Source organism: Cricetulus griseus (assembly GCF_003668045.3).
Source record: "Cricetulus griseus strain 17A/GY chromosome 1 unlocalized genomic scaffold, alternate assembly CriGri-PICRH-1.0 chr1_1, whole genome shotgun sequence".
In the NCBI taxonomy this organism is placed as follows: Eukaryota; Metazoa; Chordata; class Mammalia; order Rodentia; family Cricetidae; genus Cricetulus; species Cricetulus griseus.
In genome coordinates this window covers 84,882,763-84,904,719 of record NW_023276807.1, presented here as the reverse complement: position 1 = coordinate 84,904,719, position 21,957 = coordinate 84,882,763, and the positions used below count along the sequence as shown (strand labels likewise).

At 38.3% G+C, this 21,957-nt stretch overlaps 1 protein-coding gene across 6 annotated transcripts in view; it reads left to right on the top strand.

The window, feature by feature from the left end:
* The window catches only part of Wdpcp (WD repeat containing planar cell polarity effector), a 269,428-nt gene that overhangs the window by 137,832 nt on the left and 109,639 nt on the right, over nucleotides 1-21,957 (top strand). For all 6 annotated transcript variants that reach the window (XM_027388051.2, XM_027388053.2, XM_035452090.1 and 3 more), the window contains 2 exons: nucleotides 3,197-3,806; nucleotides 19,309-19,497. In XM_027388051.2, coding sequence (XP_027243852.1) covers nucleotides 3,197-3,806; nucleotides 19,309-19,497 — 799 coding nt within the window. The remainder of the gene's footprint in view (nucleotides 1-3,196; nucleotides 3,807-19,308; nucleotides 19,498-21,957) is intronic.

Below are 21,957 nucleotides of genomic sequence, written 5' to 3'. Positions count from 1 at the left end.
GGTATAAGCAGTAGCTTGGCTCCAAGTACCTGTATGGCCAAAGAAAGAAAGATACTTCTATGAGTGTCTTCTTTCCAAAGGGCACCAGAGCCTCTCTTTTAGGTGTTCTTCCTTCATGTTTTCAGGTGGGTTCCTACTGTATGCCTTTGGTGGGAGGGGTATTTCCCTTGAAACATCTTTCCTATTTACCCTGTGAATAGTCTGTGACTTTTCTTTAATGGCACCAATCTTTTAACAGCCTCAATTGCTTTCTTCTCTCTTCCTTTGTCTTCCTTGCGACTGTGTCTCTGCCTTTTTTTTTTCCTGGCCAACTTGTACATTTCTAAACAGTGTTGCTATTTGCTCTTACTATTCTCACTGTAAACATGCATGACAATAGCTAGCAATGAACCAGGATGCACCCTAAAATTATGCTGTCTTGAAACTTCCTCGACAATAAATGAGTCCATTGCTGTTGAATTTGCCCTCATTCAGGACACGATAAATTGTTTTCTGAAGTAACTTCTAATCTGATTCCTGATGGGGTCCTTGTTCTTATCTGAAGCCTCCTGAGTGAGCCTTCATTTCCTTTGACATTCTGACCTTCTGATCTGGTCTAATGGCATTCTCAAACTTATAGTTCTTTCTAGGAGTGAGTTTCAAAGACTTAAAACATCATCACAACAACCCTGCTTCTCTGGAACCAGCTTCCTGTATGACTTTTCCTATTGCCATGGCAGAATACTGGACAGAACAGCTTACTAGAGCAAAATCTTATTTGAATTCATCCCTTTTAGAGAATTTAGCCTACCCTAGAATAGGTGGCAAAGTAGTGGAGCAGCCCTGGCTGTGGGGCCAGCAGTTAGAGGCAGCTGTCCACATGTGGCAGGCAGGAAGGAGAAAAGGCCAGGCAGAATCTTCAAAGGCCTACACCTGTGACTTAACTTCTGCCAGCCAGGTCCTATCTCAAAAAGTCTCTACTGCCTACAAGACTGATTCCTCAAATCATGAGCCTCTGGGAGAGGACCTTTTTGGTTTTTCAAGAAAGAGTTTCTCTGTGTAACAGCTCTAGCTGTCCTGGAACTCACTCTATAGACCAGGCTGGCCTCGAACTCACAGAGATTCACAAGTCTCCACCTCCTGAGTGCTGGGATTAAAGGTGTGTGCCACCACCACCCAGTTGGGAAGAGGACTTTTTTTCTTTTTCTTTTTCTTTTTTTTTTTTTTTTACTGTTGTTTCCCCAGGACCAGTCCCTAGTACATAGTTATTCTAGAATATGTACTAAATGAATGAAAATGAGAGCATGAAGGGCACAAGGAGAGGAAGGAATTTGGTGTGACCTATTATGATATTTTGTGTTCTAGGCAAAGGATACAATTTAAATCATTAGTTTGTTGCCATTGAAATATTTGAGCAGGAAAGTGAGAGCAAAACCATGCAGTTTAAAGATTGAATTGGTACTAAGGTGTTAGATTAATTCTTAAAATGCCTTCAAGAGCTGGAGAGATAGCTTAGATGGTAAGTGACTGGCACACAAATATTGAGGCCTAAGGTCAGGTCTCAGTGCTCATATCAAAAGCTGTATGTGATGTGGATTTGTAATCCCAGTTCTAGGGAAGCAGAGGCAGGAGGGTCCCTGGGTTTCATGGTGAATTGGAGCATTCCAGATTCAGTGAGAAACCCCATCTCCAAAAATCGAGTAGAGAATGACCGAGGAGGATACCTAGCATCTACCACCCACCATAGGTGTTATACACCACTGCCAAATGTGCCTTTTGGAATAGTTTGACTCCCAAGCAACTGTTAAAGTAGTTAAATGAGCTGCACTAATAATACCTCCATTACTTCAGTTTCACATATAGGAAAATTACTTTGGTGTCATACTGCTAACCCAGGGACAGATCTCAGTCAAATATAATCAGATTCTATATATCCTTTCGTTTTTCCCCTTTTTTTGGGTGGTGGTGGTGGTGGAGTATGATTTATGATAACAATAGGTTCAGTTTTGAATAAGTGCCCTTATTAAGTATATACTAAAGTAAAGGAATAAATAGCAAGAGAGAGTCAAACATCATCAAACCATCAGAGTGCTCAGAATATCCACCAGAAAGCAGTAAGGTTTGTCTCCATGTCTGACCTGACTCTGGTGGAGCTTCCTTGTCATACCATGGATGAACAACAGTGGCCCCTGTTGGAAATAGTTACGCTCTAGCTGTTCTCAGTTGTCCCCTTCCTGTTGAATTGGAGAAGATAACCTCTCCCCAGATAAGGGACCTTGGAGGATACCTTGAGATCATTTGTAAATCTAAAAGCAAGTGTGCAACCCCACTTCCTAAGCCTGCATTTCAGTGAGGTCAAACGACATGGGGCAAGTTACTAATACAATGTATATTGCAGGTGCACAGTTGAAAATTTTTATCAAAAATGTTATTTAATGTTTCTACATCATTTAGTGGCTTATGTTTTAAGCAAAGTTTTTAATACCATTCTTTATGGCCTACTGTTTACATATGAATAAGCGAATAGCAAATAGGCTGTTTTCTTTTTTCTGCTTTGGTGTTTCTGTGGGCAGGTAAAAGGCATTTTTTTCTTTTCTACACTAAAAATGCTTTTAAATTGTTTTTCACAAGTTTTACCATGTATCATTTATTAATTTTTAGTTTCTTATCTCATTTAAAGCTAACATATTACATTATTTCATTCTATTGAGAACTTATTTATACAGCAATCTGCCATATTTTTATTTTTATGATAGCAAAATAGTTCTGTAAGACTTATTAGAGCATGAAAGCTTTTTTTCCCCTTCGTCTTCCCAGGCAATCATTTATTAATAATTTCAAATTTGGAAAGGGTGGTGGGTGGAATGGAGAATATTACTTAATCCTTTAAAGTCCCCTAAATTTTTCTAACTTGTAAATATATTCTGCTAGTCTGATTATTTTAATAAAATTCCACTTTGCTAGTTTTTATATGAGGCATATACATCTTTAAGTGATTTTCTGGGTCTGTGTTAAGTTTGAATCCATATGATTCAGTTCAGTTCCCGAAGCTGGGCTGAAATGTTTACGCTCTCTGCATACTACTGTTTACTGCTGTTGCTGGTACCTAAGCTTCAGTTTTTGGTCTTCAGTGGACTCTGGATTAGAAAGCTGTCCTGTGCATGACAGCTGAAGCAGACCAAGGTCTGACTTAATGTACTTAGCACATTTCTTGCAGGTTCTGAGTTGTGTTCGCACAGAAGGAAATCCTCTGGATGTTCACTTTGGCACCAAACAGCCTTACCATGTGTGCACAGTGGAGTGCTCCATTAGTGTGGACAAGGAGCCCATGGCTGACAGCTGTGTCTATGAATGTGTCCGGAACAAACTCCATTGCATGTCAGTTACTAGGATACCACTAAGATCGAAGGCCATCAGCTGTTGCAGGAATCCTACTGAAGACAAACTGATTGTGGGCTGTGAAGATTCTTCAGTAATTCTCTATGAAGCTCATCGTGGAGTGACTCTCTTGGCCCAAGCTGAACTTCTGCCTTCATTAATAAGCTGCCACCCAAGTGGTGCCATTCTGCTAGTTGGCAGCAACCAAGGGGAACTGCAAATTTTTGACATTGCTCTATCCCCTATTAACATCCAGCTCTTGGCTGAAGATCGCTTACCCAGTAAGACTTTGCAATTCAATAAATTCTTTGATGTTTCAAGCAATCTTGTACAAATGCAGTGGATAGCTCCTCCTGTTGTTTCCCAGAAGCCTGAAAGAGGAGAAATCTATGATCTCCTCTTCCTCAGGTTCAACAGAGGACCTGTGGGTGTGCTGTTGTTTAAACTTGGTAAGTCAAGTAGACTCATAAGTATCTTCTTGTTTATGTTGGTGACAATAACCAAGGCATCAAACTATTCTTCAGATGGTAAGGTTTTCTGTTTTTCATATCATAAGTATGTCTACCTTTCAATAATTGCATATAGGTTCCTTGAAAAACCTTGTGGGTGATTTTCTGTCTAGCAAAGGAATATTAAATATTAGAGACTTTAGAAATTGTGCTAATTGTACATAATGGTTGATTTTCTGAGCCGAAGGGATAGCTCAAGGGTTAAAAGTATTTACTATTCTTTTAAAGGGCCTGGGTCTAGTTCCCAGCATCTACATGGTGGCTCACAACTATCTGTAACTCCAGTTTCAGGGGATCTAATGCCATCTTCTGACCTTCCCAAGCACTGCACACACATGGTACACATAAACTCATGTAAGAACACATAAACACATATACCACACACACAATATTTTTTAATATGAATTTTCACTTCTAATTTTTTCTAAAGTAATTTTCAGAATAGCTAGATAAAAATTTAAAAACTTAACTGAATTTATTGTGAAAACCTGCATTATAGAATATAATGCTTTTCTATAGAAATTATTTTAGATTATTCATGTCTGTTGCTGTTCAGGTTGAAATTGTGTAGAGCAAATGTTTAAAAAGAAATTAAGTAAGATACTTAGTTAAAATTCACCAAAGATCAAAGATCTTTGTGTAAGTTTTTTGTTTTTGTTTTTGTTTTTCCTTTTGGATTGAAATATCTAAAGGGGTTTCTTAGTTTCCATAAATTATGAAGTAATATAGGTTTTATATATATATATATTTTTTTTTTCAATAGGAGGTCAGAAATAATGTAGCTTTTTAAGGTTCTATTATGGAACCTTAATGTGAAATACCATTCTGACTTTTGTAGCTATGGATTACCAGATATGTACTGAAAGTGTTGTGCCAAATTCTGAACCCCAAAATCACCAAGAGGCCCATTTTGATGCAAAAGCAATGAGACTTTTATTGCAGTTGTTAAATGAGCTAGTCCTATTAGCTTGGGCCTTTCATCCTTCCACTACAAGCAGATGGCCGGGGAAAGACCCTGAGAAACCACGGGACAGAGATCTTAAAAGGACAGTGTAAGGGGAGTGTCTAGGGGTAAGAACAATCTTAGGATTGGTGCACTTCCAGGCTTGGATACCCTCCCCATCCTGTGTTGATTGGTCAACTGGTTGTTGTGGCCTATAGGACCATCCAGGGTGGTTGCTATGCTCTGTACGTCACTGCTATGCACTTGTCGGTAAAGCACACTCAGAGCCATAAAGCATAGCCCTGCTAGCTAACTTCTGATTGGTTCCTTGCCACAAGGCAGGCATCTGACCTCCTATTGAAAAGGCAAGGTCAGGCAAACCAAGTGTTAGCCTGTCGTGGCTGCCAAAACAGGGGTTGGTCCCTTAAAAAAACAAGAACTGCTTAGGTAGTTTTGTATAATTTAACATTCTTTGAGGGACTTAGGTTTACAAAAACATTTTTTAAATTAACGCACTTTATGTACTTGAAAAAAATGGAAAATACATTTGAAAACCTTACAGGATTTGCTGTTGGTGCGGAGTTAGATTTTAGAGACATCATGGTATTTGTCAAGCTGGAATTGCTTTTTCTGTTTTCACACTGGTCTACTTGCCTCCAAATTGAATGTAAGAAGTAAGTCCAGTGAAAATGGCATGATTAACCTGAGATACAGAGAGTATATAATGATGCCTGTGTTCTTTCTAATAGTAGAAATGCAACTGACTGTTCATAATGTTAAAATTGTTCAAAATGTTTGGAATCTCTTTTATAATGAAGTTAGACTTTGCACAGCTACATTTTAAAAGTTGTATGTCTTCCTATAAAAAACCAAAGTGAGTGTTTGATGTTTTCCATGTCTATTAAAACATACAGTCCTTCCCTCACTCCCTCCATCTCTCTCCCTCCTTCCCTCCCTTTTTCTCCCTCCCTCTGTCCCTTCCCTATCTTCTCTTTCTCTTCTCCTCCTTTAAATTACTCAGTTACCTACCTGGCAACAGAATGCTGTGTGCCCATGCATACCTAGCGTTGCTTCCACTCTTCCTTGCTTCCTCACAACAGCTTTGCAAAAAGCACAGTTTTGTCTTCCTGTCTCTAGCACATTTGCCTTCTTACTAAGGTAAACAGGCTCTCAGTGTAGGGATTTAGAGGGCTTCCTGCTAATTGCCAGCTTGTAAACTTAATTGGACTGTCTCCCTGGGCACTGTTCCTAAATCAATTAGGCAATGAGTTGGCTGTCACCTCTTTCCCAAGAAGGTCTCTTGGAATAGAATTATCCAATAGAAGTCAAGCATTCAGATAGAAAGGTGATAACTTTTGCAACTGACATTTATCTTTTAAATTGTATTTTCATTTAAGTCTACAGGACAGGGGAACTGCAGTCTTCCAGTTTAGCTCTTTGAAAGAGCTAAATTTGGAATATCTAAGGATTTTTTAAAAAGTTTTGTGTCCCATTTTTAATGTATTATGAAATTAATATTTATATCATTTTTCCCCTGGGAGGAGTAGATTACTTGAAATAGTAGATTCCAACCAGCATTTTTAAAAAAGAAAACCTAGTTTTAAAGAACAGATTTTTCTTATGATCTGCTACTAAATACATCCAAAAATTAATATACTTCTTGAATTAACACAGAGCTGATTCTGGGCATCCATGTGGCATTTTCATGTATAATTCAAGTTACTGCATATGTAAACAGGTAGTTGCATGTGCAGCTCTCCCGAGAGAGAGCTTTATGAGACTCTTTTTCAGACGTTTCTTATGCAAGCCTTTGGAAAACTTGATATGAAAGGTGTAGCTTACAATTTTAAATTGTAAAGACAAATCATAGATCATGGTTTAAAATAGAATGCTGTCACATGTAACCGGTGGCAGTGGCAGATGCCAATATGCTAACATTTTTGGAGTTACACTGTAGAACAGGTCAGTTAGTATACTGCTGTAGGAAAATTCTTAAGGATAGATGTTCCATTCTTATTGTTTACAATGGCTACACAAGAATGTTAAGTATGTAAAGGGCATCTCTGCTACAAGAAGACTTCCAGGTGAGTGTTTTCTTTGGGAAACAGAAGTGTCATGTTCCTAACACTGCATTCTATAAACAGTAAGTGTGCTGTTCAGAAAACCTTATGGCATTATGCTCATACCACGTCTCCATGTGTGTAGACTGGGGTTAGTTTTGAGAGGGGACCTGGTCATTGTATACTGAGATTGTAAAGCTTGTCCAGTCTCATCACAGCCTATCCAGCCCTCTCTGTTCTTTGAGTGCTTTAACTCTATCAGCTCTTCTCTTAACACAGGCTCTCTCCTGGTAATTAGCACTTCATTGAGTTTACCTGTTAGCCCCCACCCCCATTCCACTAATTATGTGTGTGCCATGAAGGACCAGGCTGCTAGTGCTAACCCTAGGCTGGTCTTGCCACCACTGTCACTGTGACACCTTTACTTTGCTATCCTTCCTACATGCCATGAATCTTAGTACGTCAGTCCATAAACAGGCCCAGGCCACCTCACAGGAAACAAATCTTCATTGACAGTGTGTTTCTTTTGCTTCTGAACAAGTGCGCTACCTTCTTCCATTGCCACTGTCACTAATGTGACAGTGAGCACTGACTTTCCTGACATCTTTGCTTCTCACTGCTTCCTCAGAGCCATAACTGTGGTTTGTGTCTGCAGCACTTTCTGGAACTATTCATGGAAAGGTCCCTGGTGATTTCCTTTGTGATAAATGCATTTCCTTTGTTGATGTTGGCTGACTACATCCATGATCCAAAGAACATTTTTTATGACTCTGAACACAGCTTTTTTTTTTTCCCACTTGTCTTCTGCCTACTCATAAAATGGAGTTCTTCAGGAGTGTACTTTTAGTTCTTAGCTCATTTTGTTCAGGTTGAATTCTTTGTAATTCATCTGTGCACTATGGTTTGAATTTCATCTCCGAAAGCCACAGTGATATTTAATTGCCACTGTAACAGTGTAAAGAAGTAAAGTTTTCAAGAACTGATTAAGTCACAAGGAATCTGCTCTCATAAATGCATTAATGCAGTTACTGAGGGGTGTGTTTGCTGTATATGCAGTCTCCACTTCTACCATGTTATAAGCTAAATAAACTTATAATGTTTATAGTCAGTTATAGTAGCAGAAAATGGACTCAGCCACTGTCCTGTCTCTGACATTCTATCATGATTGCTCCTGATTCCACATGTACGTTTTCCCTGGTTTGCTGGGAAGGTCTGCAACCATTATCATTTCACCCAAACCCACTTTCTTCCTATATTCTCCATCTTAGTAGATGTTATAATTATTTAGATGGGACCTCCAAATCAAAAATTTTTTGTCCTTCTTGACAGTCTTCTTTCATATCTGGTGATAGTGAGTAAATCCAATCAATTCTACCTTGTAAGTACTATATATAGTATTCCATCTAGCCTCCCCTATTTTATTCTCATCAAATAGAGGCCTTCCATCTGTACTCCTCTGCTTCCCATTTATTACCCTGATTAACTCCCAAAGTACTTAAGAGGGATCATTATAACAGAATAAATTTGGTCATGGATTATCCAGCTTGTAATACTCAGTAGTGGATTAATACTGTCTGCTTCTCAGGCTATGGCTCCCCAGCCATACCATACCAGTGTAGCTTCCTAACTGAGGCATATGCTCTCTGACTCATTTTCTATGGTGTTGGTGGTGGTAATGATGGTCTATCTACATGAATGATCCTACAGTGCCCAATAACATAAATTAAAGTTAATATATTTTCTCTCTTTGAGTTTTAAAAATTCCAGGGTGTTTGTGTGTGTGTGTGTGTGTGTGTGTGTGTGTGTGTGTGTGTGTGTGTCTGTCTGTCTGTCTGTCTGTCTGTCTGTCTGTCTGTCTGTTTCTAACTCTCTCTCTCTCTCTTTTTTTTTTTCCGTTTTTCAAGACAGGGTTTCTCTGTGTAGCTTTGGAGCCTATCCTGGCACTCTCTCTGGAGACCAGGCTGGCCTCGAACTCACAGAGATCTGCCTGCCTCTGCCTCCTGATTAAAGGAATTAATCCCTTTAATTAATCCCTCTGCTGGCATTAAAGGCGTGAGCCACCAACACCTGGTCTGTCTGTCTGTCTCAAAAGCAAGAAGTATGTGTGTTTTTTAGAAACTTTGTAATCTTTTCATTAACTATTATTTTTAATAATTGAGTTTAATAATTTAATAGCTGAGTAACTGGGTTATCTTAGTATTATAACTTACTCAACACATAATGGTAATAAATTGCTGTATAAGATGTATCAAGCTGGGCATTGGTGGCGCACGCCTTTAATCCCAGCACTCGGGAGGCAGAGGCAGGTGGATCTCTGTGAGTTTGAGGCCAGCCTGATCTCCAGAGTGAGTGCCAGGATAGGCTCCAAAGCTACACAGAGAAACTCTGTCTTGAAAAACAAAAAAAAAAAAAAAAAAGTATCAAATATCAAATAGTATGTTTTTTTTTATATGTTACATAGAATATTCAAGAAATAGGGGAGGAAAGACATGAAAGTAGAGATACAAGTGGAAAGGAAAGTGTCAAAAAAGTAGAGAGGATAAGAGAGGGCAGTGGAGGGGAAGATAGAGTATGCATGTTTTCTTTCATATACATGAAAGCAGAAGGGGCTATTTAGGAGGAAGGGGGATCAGCAAGGCTGGAGGTAAGGGAGGGCAATGGGGTTGCAAAGACAAATATAGCCCAGTAATATACATGTAAGAAATATAATAAGGCAATCCATTAATTCTGAAAAGGAGAGAAAAGAAATATAGGTATTATATTGGATGTCTCATCAGCTTTAATGGCTCTTGACATCTCCAAGTTCACTTGAAATGAACTTTTATTCTACACAGCATCTGCTTCCTTCACTTTAGAAATGTGATGGTTTTCTTATCAAGTTTATTGAAGTATAATCTGCATAAATAATATATACCCACTTAAAATGCTTGTTGGCGAGTTTAATATATGCATTCCATGATTGCTGCCACAAACAAGATAGAGAACATTTCCATTGCTCCAAAACATTTTCCTAAAGTCCCTTGTAATGGACCCACCTTCATCAAAGCTGATAAGCAGTGCTTTGATTTCTCCTGTTGCCGATTAGATTTGCTTTTTATAGAATTGCATAGAAATGTGACCATAGAGTAAATACTTTTGTGTCTAGATGTTTTCACAGTCAGTATTAACCTGTAAGAATCTTCCATATTGGTATTTATCTATAAGTCAGTTTCTCTTCATGTTACTTTATAGTCATCCTTTGTGTAGCTACACCATGGTGCTTAATTATTCTTTCACATGTTGGTGGACATTTAGTTTATTTCAAGGTTTAGGCAAAAGCACTAAAAATGCTCTGTACTTTTATGAACAACTCTTTATTGGGATACATCTTCACTGCTGTTGGGAAAAATGTCAAAATGGGCATTGTCAGAGCCATGTGCTACTTTAAAAGAAAGATGGTTTTCTAAAGTGGTTGTGCAGGTTAGTGTGTTGACAGCAACTCGAGCAGCAGCTGTTCCACGTCTTCACTAGGACTTGACATTAATATAGTGCATGTATGATACTGTTAATATCATTTCCCTGATCACTTTTAGAGTTGAGCATCTTATGGTTACTGCCATATGTTTCCTTTATTGTTATTACTTTCTTTTTATTTATTTATATTTTATATTTTAAAACTTAGCAACCACTTCTAGTGGACTTTGACAATTTGTTTTATTTTTAATTGTGTGTATAGGTATGGGTATGTGAGCATGTGGGTGTAGGACACAGAGTCCAGAAGAGGGTATTTGATCTCCTGGAGCTGGAGTTACAGGTCATTGTGAATTGTGTGTTGTAGGTAGTGGAAACTGAACTCAGGTCCTCTGCAAGAACAGTCAGTATGAGCTCTTAACCACTGAGCCATCTCCCCTATTCCTTGTAGCTAAATCTCAAGTTATAAATCTCACATTGGTGACTTTTTTTTAGTATTTGGTGATTCCTAGGTATCTCTCTGTTTTTTTCCCCAGATTTTTTTTATTTGAATTAGAAACAAGATTGTTTTACATGATAATCCCAGTTCCCTTCTCCCTCCCGTCCTCCCCTACCACCCGCCCCCAACTAAAACCCTAGCTATCACATATCCCTTCTGCTCCCTCTGGATGGTGGGGCCTTCCATAGGATGTCATCAGAATCTATTGTATCCTTTGGGATAGGGCCTAGGCCCACCCCCATGTGTCTTGGCTCAGGGAGTATTCCTCTATGTGGAATGGGCTCCCAAAGCCCACACCTATACTAGGGATAAGTACTGAACTACTACAGGAGGTCCTGTAGATTTCCGAGGTTTCCTCACTGAAACCCATGTTCCTGAGATCTGGATCCCTCCCATGCTGGTATCCCAGCTATCAGTCTGGGGACCAAGAGCTCCCTGATGTACAGGTCAGCTGTTTCTGTGGGTTTCACCAGCCTGGTCTGGACCCCTTTGCTTTTCACTGGTCCTTCTCTGCAACTGGATTCCAGTTCAGTTCAGTGATTAGTTGTGGGTATCTGCTTCTACTTCCATCAGTTGCTGGATTAGGGCTATCGGTGGCATATAAGTCAGTCATCAATCTCATTATTAGGGGAGGGCATTTAAGGTAGCCTCTCCTCTGTTGCTTAGATTGTTAGATTGTTGGTGTCATCTTTGAAGATCTCCAGACATTTCCCTAGTGCCTGATTTGTCTGTAAACCTAAAATGTCTCCCTCTATTATGGTATCTCCATTCTTGTTATCTTCTATTCTTCCCCTGACTCAACCTTTCTGCTCCCTCATGTCCTCTGCATCCCTCCTCTTCTCCCTTTCTCATTCTTCTTTCTCCTTACCCCCTCTTCCCCGGCTCCCAATTTGCTCAGGGGATCTTGACCCTTTCCCCTTCTCCAGGGGACCATGTATGTCTCTCTTCGGGTCCTCCTTGTTTACTAGCTTCTCTGGCAGTGTGGATTGTAGGCTGGTAATCCTTTACTCTATGTCTAAAATCCACGTATGAGTGAGTACATAACCATGTTTGTCTTTTAGTGACTGGGTTATCTCGCTCAAAATGGTTTCTTCTAGTTCCATCCATTTGCCTGCGAATTTCAACATTCCATTGGTTTTTTTTTTTCTCCCCCCACTGAGTAGTTTTCCATTGTGTAAATGTACCACATTTTCTCTATCCATTCTTCAGTTGAGGGACATCTAGGCTGCTTCCAGTTTCTGGCTATTACAAATAGTGCTGCTATGAACATCGTTGAACAGATGTCCTTGTTGTATAAATGTGCTTCTTTTTGGTATATGCCTAGGAATGGAATTGCTGAAAATAATTCCCATTTTCTTGAGCAACCACCATACTGGTTTCCAAAGTGGCTGTACAAGTTGGCACTCCCACCAGCAGTGGAGAAGTGTTCCCCTTTCTCCACATCCTCTCCAGTATAAACTGTCATTGGTGTTTTTGATTTTGGCCATTCTGTCAGGAGTAAGATGGTATCTCAGAGTTGTTTTGATTTGCATTTCCCTGATAGCTAAGGATGTTGAGCACTTTCTTATGTGTCTTTTCAGCCATTTTAGATTCCTCTATTGAGAATTGTCTATTTAATTCTGTACCCCATTTTTTAATTGGATTGTTTGGTGTTTTCGAGAATAGCTTCTTGAGTTCTTTGTATATTTTGGAAATCAGCCCTCTGTCAGATGTGGGGTTGGTGAATATCTTTTTCCCAGTCTGTGGGTTGTCATTTTGTCTTGCTGACTGTGTCCTTTGCCTTACAGAAGCTTCTCAGTTTCAGGAGGTCCTATTTATTAATTGTTGATCTCAGTGTCTGTGCTACTGGTGTTATGTTCAGGAAGCGGTCTCCTGTACCAATTAATTCAAGGGTATTTCCCACTTTGTCTTCAAATAGGTTCAGTGTGGCTGGATTTATGTTTAGGTCTCTGATCCATTTTGACTTAAGTTTTGTACATGGCGATAGACTTGGGTCTATGTGCAGTCTTCTACATGTCCGCATCCAGTTATGCCAGCACCATTTGTTGAATGTTCTCTTTGTTCCATCGTATAAATTTGGATTGTTTGTCAAAAATCAGGTGTTCTTAGGTGTGTGGGTTAATATCAGGGTTTTCAATTCTATTCCATTGGTCTACCTGTCTATTTTTATGCCAATACCAAACTGTTTTCAGGACTATAGCTCTGTAATAGAGCTTGAAGTCAGGATGGTGATGCCTCCAGAAGTTCCTTTATTGTGCAGGATTGTTTTGGCTATCCTGGGTCTTTTGTTTCTCCATATAAAGTTGAGAATGTTCTTTCAAGGTCTGTGAAGAATTGTGCTGGGATTTTGATGGAGATTGCATTGAATATGTACATTGCTTTTGGCAAGATTGCCAGTTTTACTATGTTGATCCTACTTATCCAAGAGCATGGGAGATCTTTCCATTTTCAGGTATCTTCTTTAATGTATTTCTGAGAGACTCAAAATTCTTATGGTACAGGTCTTTCACTTTTTTGGTAAGTGTTACCCCAAGGTATTTATGTTGTTTGTGGCAATTGTAAAGGGTGATGCTTCTCTGATTTCTTTCTCCACCAGTGTGTCATCAGTTATAGTAGGGCTACAGATTCTTTTGAGTTAATCTTGTATCCTTGTCACTTTGCTGAAGGTGTTCATCAGCTGTAGGAGTTCCCTGGTAGAGTTTTTCGGGTCGCTTATGTAGACTATCATATCATCTGCAAATAGTGAGAGTTTGACTTCTTCCTTTCCGATTTGAATTCCCTTGATCTCCTTTTGTTGTCTTATTGCTCTAGCTAGAACTTCAAGGACAATATTGAAGACGTATGGAGAGAGTGGACAGCCTTGTCTTGTCCCTGATTTTAGAGGGATTGCATTGAGTTTCTCTCCATTTAGTTTGATGTTGGCTGTTGGCTTGGCGTATATTGCTTTTATTATGTTGAGGTATGCTCCTGTTATCCCTGATCTCGTTTATCATGAAGCAGTGTTGGGTTTTGTCAAAGACCTTTTCAGCATCTAGTGAGATGATCATGTGTTTTTTCTTTCTCAGTCTGTTTATAAGGTGGATTACATTGATGAATTTTTCTATGTTGAACCATCCCTGCATTCCTGGGATGAAGCCTACTTGGTCATGATGGATGGAAAATTACAGAATTTTATTGAGTATTTTTGCATCAATGTTAATGAGGGATATTGGTCTGTAGTTCTCTTTCTTAGTTGTGTCTTTGTTTGGCTTGGGTATTAAGGTTATTGTAGCCTCATAAAAAGAGTTTGGCAATGTCCCTTCTGCTTCTATTGTGTGGAACAATTTGAGGAGTATTGGTATTAGCTGTACTTTGAATTTCTGGTAGAATTCTGCACTGAAGCCATCTGGCCCCGGGCTTTTTTTGATTGGGAGACTTTTGATGACTGCTTCTAGTTCCTTAGAGATTATAGGTCTGTTTAAGTTGCTTATATGTTCTTGATTCAATTTTGGTAAGTGATATCTGTCCAGGAAATTGTCCATTTCCGTTAAATTTTCCAATTTTGTGGAGTACAGGTTTTCAAAGTATGACCTGAAGATTCTCTGGATTTCTTCAGTGTCTGTTGTTATGTCCCCCTTTTCATTTCTGATTTTGTTAGTTTACATGTTCTCTCTCTGCCTTTTGATTAGTTTGGATAAAGGTCTGTCTATCTTTGTTACATTGATTCTTCGAATTGTTTTCTTTGTTTCGACTTTATTGATTTCTGCCCTCAATTTGATTTTTTTTCCTGGCATCTACTCCTCTGAGGTGAATTTGCTTCCATTTGTTCTAGAGCTTTCAGCTGTGATGTCATCTCTCTGGTGTGACTATTCCCTAGTTTCTTCATGTAAGCACTTAGAGCTATGAACTTTCCTCTTAGTACTGCTTTCAAAGTGTCCCATAAGTTTGGGTATGTTGTGTTTTCATTTTCATTGAATTCTAGGAAGTCTTTAATTTCTTTCTTGACCCAGGAATGGTGCAGTTTCATGTTGTTCAATTTTCATGAGTTGGTAGGTTTTCTGCAATTTGTGTTGTTTTTGATTTCTAACTTTAAAGCATGGTTGTCTGATAAGACACAGGAGATTATTCTAATTTTTTCAGACCTGTTGAGGTTTGCTGTGTTGCCAAGTATGTGGTTGATTTTTGAGAAGGTTCCATGTGATACTGAAATGAAGGTATATCCTTTTGTTTTGGATGCAAAGTTCTATAGATGTCTGTTAATCCCAATTGGGTCATAACTTCTGTTAGTTCCTTTGTCTGTCTGTTAAGTTTCTGTCTGGTGGTCCTGTCCAGTGGTGAGAGTGGGGCGTTGAAGTCTCCCACTATAACTGTGTGTGGTCTTATTTGTGATTTGAGTTTTAATAATGTTTCTTTTATGAATGTTGGTTCCTTTATATTTGGGGCATAGAGGTTTAGAATTGAGACTTCTTCCTGATGGATTTTTCCTGTGATGAATATGAAATGACCTTCATCTCTTTTGATTTTAATTTGAAGTCTAACTTGTTAGATACTAGGATAGCTACCCCAGCTCGTTTTTTCAGGTCCATTTGATTGGAATATCATATCCCAACCCTTTACTCTGAGGAAATGTCTGTCTTTGAATATGAGGTGTGTTTCTTGTATGCAGCAGAAGGATGGATTCTGTCTTCGTATCCAATCTGTTAGCCTGTGTCTTTTATAGGCAAGTAAAGACCATTAATATTGAGGGAAATTGAGGTCCATTGAGTGTTTATTCTTGTTTGTTTTTATTGGTAGTGGTATTGTATGTGGATTTACCCTGATTTTTCTTTTAGGTTTTTGTAATGTGGGATTATCTATTGCCTATAATTATGTGAGTGTAGTTAATTTCCTTAGGTTGGAGTTTTCCTTCCAGTACTTTCTGTAGGGCTGGATTAGTGGTTACATATTGTTTAAATCTGGCTTTGTCATGTAATATCTTGTTTTCTCCATTTATAGTGATTGAAAGCTTTGCTGGGTATAGTAATCTGGGCTGGCATCCATGTTCTCTCAGAGTTGGTAGAATATCTATCCACGTCCTTCTGGCTTTCAAAGTTTCCATGGAGAAATCTGGTGTAATTCTGATAGGTTTGCCTTTATATGTTATTTGACCTCTTTCCTTTGCTGCTGTTAATATTCCTTCTTTATTCTGTACATTTGGTGTTTTAATTATTATGTGACGAGGGGACTTTCTTTTGTGGTCCACTCTGTTTGGCATTCTGTAGGCTTCTTGTACTTTCATTGGCATGTCTTTCTTTAGGTTGGGAAAGTTTTCTTCCATGATTTTGTTGAATGTGTTTTCTGCACCTTTAAGTTGGGTTTCTTCACCTTCTTTTATGCCTATTATCCTTAGGTTTGGCCTTTTCATGGTGTCCCATATTTCCTGGATATTTTGTGTTAAGGATTTGTTGGACTTAAGATTTTCTTTGCTTGAAGAATTTATTTCCTCTAGTTTATCTTCAGCATCGGAGATTCTGTATTCCATCTCTTGTATTCTGTTGGTTATGCTTGCATCTGTGGTTCCTGATTGTTTACTCAGCTTTTCCACTTCCAGCATTCCCTCAGTTTGTGTTTTCTTTATTGTCTCTATTTCAGTTTTCAGGTCCTGGACTGTTTCCTTCAGCTGTTTAATTGTATTTTCTTGGCTTTTTTTGGCTTTCCTTGCTTTCTTGCATCTTTTGGTTCGTGTTTTCTTCCATTTCTCTGAAGGATTTTCTGATTTCCTCTCTTAGGTTCTCTATCATCTGCATGAAGTTGTTTTTGAGGTTGCGCTCTTCTGATTCTTCTGTGTTGGGATGTTCATGTCTTGCTGGTGTAGAGTCCCTAGAGTCTGGTGATGACATACTGGTTTTCCTGTTGTTGGATGTGTTCTTATATTGTCGTCTTTCCATGTCTTCTTCCAGTGGGTACAGGTAGTGTCACTTCCTTTTCCTGGTGTGTATGGGTCCAATGTTCTCTTCAGGTAGGTGCAGTTGGCTCTGATACTCTGATGGGTCTCAAGGTAGGCGCAGGCAGGTCTGAGGCACTGGCCCTCCAGGTGGGTGAGAGCAGGACTGGTGCAGAGATGTCAGCAGACTTGGGTTGCTTGGTCCTCAGGGGTGGAGTCAACCTGTCTGCAGACCCCTCTGCACTCTGTGGGGGCCAGAATAGCCCAGTGATCTCAGCAGAGTCAGGGTCCCTGGGTCCTCAGGGGCTGATTCAGTCTGCCTGCAGACCCCTGAGCAGGATTTCACAGATTGGGCAGGTGGAAGTTGGGCCAAAGGCAGGGGCCAAAGCAGCTCACCTCTGCACTCTCTGCACTCTGTGGGGGCCGGAATCTCTCTCTGTTTTTATATCTAATTCCTTTGATGTTAGATAATCTAATCTAGTCATATGATTTCAAATCTCTGAGATGTACTGTAGGATGTTTTAATTACTCTGAACATGCTTTAGCTTGGATCATGTTCTCTGTGTCCTCAAAAAAGAATATATGTTCCACTGTTGTTGGATAAAATGTCTTACAAATGTCAGGTTAGGGTTGTAGTTTATTTGGAATAGGAATGGTTATGCATACCTGTAATCCTAGCACAGGGGAGGTAGAAGCCAAAGGGTCAGAAGTTCAAGATCATCCTCTGCTATATAGTCTGAAGCTAACCTGGACTACATATGACCTGTATTTAGAAAGAAAAAAGGGAGGGAAGGAGAGGGGGTGGAGGGAGGGAGTGGGAGAGAGAGAGACAGAAAGGAAGGAAGGAAAGAAGGAAGGAAGAAAGAAAGGAAGGAAGAAAGAAATTTTTCACTGATAGTGTTTTCTCAAGTATTTTTCCAGAATTTCTGTTTATATAGTCTCTGATTCATGAAAGATACACTGGAATCCAGCTGTCTACTTAGGTCCTTCCACCCCATTCAGTTCTGTCCATTCTTGTTGCATTATTCAAAACTCTATTATTAGATATTTTTAAAGACTTTTCTATTTCTTCATGAATTTTGAATCCTCTATTATAAGAGTTTAGAATTCTAGGTTATTTTTATTTTTATCTTAAGCCCTTTAAAAATGTCTTCCTGTTGTTTTCTAGTTTGCATAATTTCAGATGCAAAGCCTATTATCATTCATTTCTTGCTTTTTTGCCCTGTGTCTCCTCTACCGCCATTTAAAAAATTTGTCTTTATTTTGATCTATTTGACTGTGATCATCTATAGCATTTGTTCAGAGCAGCTTCCTTTCTTCTCCTATTGCTAGTAGAATTGATGTTTTGATAGAGGTTGGGAGAAAGAGACTATTTTCAATTCCTGCAAAGTTGTTACACATCAATATCTACTGCCAGGAGCTGCCTGATTTATGACTAGGACTTCCAGTGCTTGACACAGGCAGGCTCTTGAGGCTTTGGGTAGTTACATCTGTTGATTCTACCGACTCAAAAGCAATAGTAAAGTTTTACTGCTTAGGATACTCAGGGCAATTCCCCAGATTCCCTATCAAGTTGAGTCTTGTTAGATACAGCACAAATTAGTTTTTTTTTTTTTCTTTTTATGTAACTTGGAGTTAGAATGAAGACTTTCAGCATCTTTCTCATGAACTAATATATTTTGAGAATCATGAAACCTATAAATATTCCAGTTAAATTCTGATGACAGTAATAAAAAGAATTACAGTAATGTTTTATACTATTTTATAGCTTATAAAATAATTTCACAGACATTTTCTCATTTAGTTTTATGATTATTTGTGCTGAGTTTTTATAGTCTTACCTAAATCAATAAAACACTGAAGAAAAAATTATAGTTAGCATTTAATATTTTTCCTTTGGTGTATATGGATATTTACATGTTTGTGTGTATAATTACATATGCTTATGTTTGTGGAGGCCAGAAGTCAATTCAGAACTTTCTCACTTGCTTTTCATCTTTCTGGTCTCTCTCTGGACTTGAATCTCTCCCATTCCACTAGTCTGGCCAGCAAGCTCTCAGGATGCCCTGGCTTCATTTCCTCAGAACTGGGATCACAGGCATACACTGCTGTGCCTAATTTTTTATGTTGGCTTCTGGAGGCTTGAACTTGGGTCCCGATGCTTACACACCAAGTAGTTTATCAGCTGGGCCATCTTCCCAGTTCATTTTTAAAAGATGAAAAACAAAACAAAACAATCAAAACAGAATAGTGCTTAAAAGCCTCAGTGTTTGTCATTTAACATGTAAAACTGTCAGTTTCAAATGCCATTGGCCTTTTCAAAATAAAACTAGATGACTGCCTGAACCTTTTTTGCTTTTTGATGTTCCTGCTTTTTCAAGATTGGAAGTGGATTTATTTCCTTTTGAAAGGGCTAACCAATGTGCCTCTGATTTTACAGTATATTTTTTCCTTTGTGTAAAAAGTGTTTGGCTTTATTACTTTACTTTGTATTTATTTATTTATTTATTTATTTATTTATTTATTTATTTATTATGTTTTTACTTCATATCTTTAATATTCACCTGGTTTCACTTGTCTTGTGACAGGTGTCCTCACTCGAGGACAGCTGGGCCTGGTAGAACTCATCTTCCAGTACATCCACTGTGATGAGGTGAATGAAGCAATAAACACCCTGAGCAGCATGAACTGGGACACCCTGGGCCAGCAGTGCTTTGTCAGCATGAGCGCCATCGTGAACCATCTCCTTAGACAAAGGCTCACTCCAGAGAGAGAAGGTCTGACCTGAATACATCGCATCCGTGATTTTGAGTGTGCATTGAAATCCATTTGAGTCAGTTTTAGGATGTTTGTTAGTTATGTTATTGGAGACGGAGGACAAAAGTATTAATGCTGTTTTAAAACTTAAAGAATACCAAAGAATTATTCCCAAATAGTACTTCCTGTGTGGTATTTGTCAACATAGAGGACACCTTTTTGCCAGTGCTTGTGTTGAAACTTACAGTGTTATTGTTATACAACACAGTCAAGCTCATGTGTGGAATATGCTCAGATTTCAAGATTTGATCAGAAATTTTATTTATGCTTTTTTTTTTTTCTACTGATGATGGACACCGGACCAAGGTCTTATTCCTCTCTCACATTAAACACCAATATATTTTTTCACACATAGTTCTCTGTCTAGACTGTAGTTGCTTACACTCCCCTTTGTGTGTGTCAGAGTTGTCTGTAGCCTAGGCTGCTCTTCCTTGTTTCCATACTCTGGACATGTGCTTTTGATGGACATCTCCCTTCTCCTGCTTGGATTTCCGCACCTTTTCTTAGTAATTAGCCCATAGAAATCCAAGATGTTTATTGTTGAGGTAGAAAACACTGAGTGAACAAATGACATATAAGATATGAAAACAGATTTTTTTATCTCCTGGTTCTCTAGCATGTATTTATGACTTGTTATTACCTTATAAGATATAAAATATACTAAAGTAGCTAGGGTTTGTACATTTATTTCATATCTTTGTATTACTAATATTAACATTAGGAATTACAACTAAACAGTATTACTAAATAATACAGAGTAAGAAATTTAGGGCAGGTCTTTTACTGGAGACCATTTTCTTTCTTAGTATTTTCAGTGTGTTTTAATAGGCTTTCTTCATTTTTATTACATTTCCAAAATAAATAATATTTTTTTCTGGTAAAATTCTGTAGTTGACTGGTAACCTCATGAATCTCTAGGAAGTTTATATTATGGACCTTTACCTAACTCCCAGAATCCCCTAGTAATATGTGTTTAAGAATCAACTGAATTTTTTGGAAGTAGTCCAAACTCATCTATGGAAACATCAGTGTTTGTTTATGAAGAAAATGCCTACCACAGTGCAAGGCTCACTGTTGATACTCAAGAAATATAGGTTAAAAATAAAAAGTATACCCAAAGATTTTAGGGGATAAAGAGTTATTATAATTTTGCTTACATACAGAGTTATCTCAAGTAATTATTTGTCTAATATCAATACACTTCTCAAGATTGATTATGTACTTAAAAGTAACACAAAAACAAAAGAGCAGAGTCTCCAAAGTCTATAGTGATATACATGCTCTGTGTAATAAGCCCCAAGTTTATAGCTAAAGAAGGAATATGGGGTGATAAAATATTGAGTTTCACTCAAGACACTGAGAAGTTGCTAATACCTTAGTGAATTTGTGTTATTAAATTGCTGGGTTGTAAGAAAGATTATAAAGAAATACACAAATGGGCATTATTAGATTCCTATCCTAACAAAGGATTTTTTTTTTTTGCATAGAATCGTATTGGAGAGATAGAGAAATGAAAAGCTTTTATGATATTAGGCTATTAAAACAAAATCTATACCATTTCCTTGTTTATCTGAGTATGTATATGCTAAGTAGATATGAGCATTTCCTCTCAAGTAACTACAAAACACATTTCTAAAACATTCAGAATTCCCTGTTGAGATTTATTTTATCTGAATCTAACAAATTTGACATGGTAATTTATTGTCCTTTTATTAGTGAAACCTAGTGTGCTGTTATTTCTAGACGTGTTGTGTCTGTCTTTGAGATCTTCATTCTGCCTTAAACATCAAGCTGGGCAGCCTAATGAATCCGTAGCTGTGCTGGGAGTTACACGTATTCCATGTAGGCTTGAACATTTCAGATGTACGGAACATGCTGTCAGGAAAACAAGCAATAGCAAGAGAGTCTGGCTTGTTTTCACAGTAACAGTGCTATGTTCAATTTTAATCTAAATTGACTGCTGCTTTGAAAGAAAATACCCTCAAAATGCATCCTATTTCACTGTCTATATTTGAGACTGAAAAAAATAAAGACATTACTGAAGCTTAGTCAAGCCATAGCAATTACTTTGACAGGGTATTTACTACTTGGAAATCTAAATAGGCTACAACTAAGAGAGTTTTGTTAAATAATGAGTTGTTTATTCAATCCATTGTTGGAAGCATAAATATCAGAGGAATCTAACTGTGAACTGTAGTATACTCATACATACTCATGTTCTCTCCATATGGTAATTACTTCCAGGTATTTCTGGGCAGAAGCACAGACCCACTGGCATATCTTGGTAAAACTGTTAAGTAGACAGGCCACTCCTTATCCCCTAATCTCTTATCTTTGAGCCTCCCCCATTTATGAAAAACATCTTTCCAGCTTTCTCCTATCCCAGGGTGTTTGCTTTCATGAAAGGACAAAACACAGAA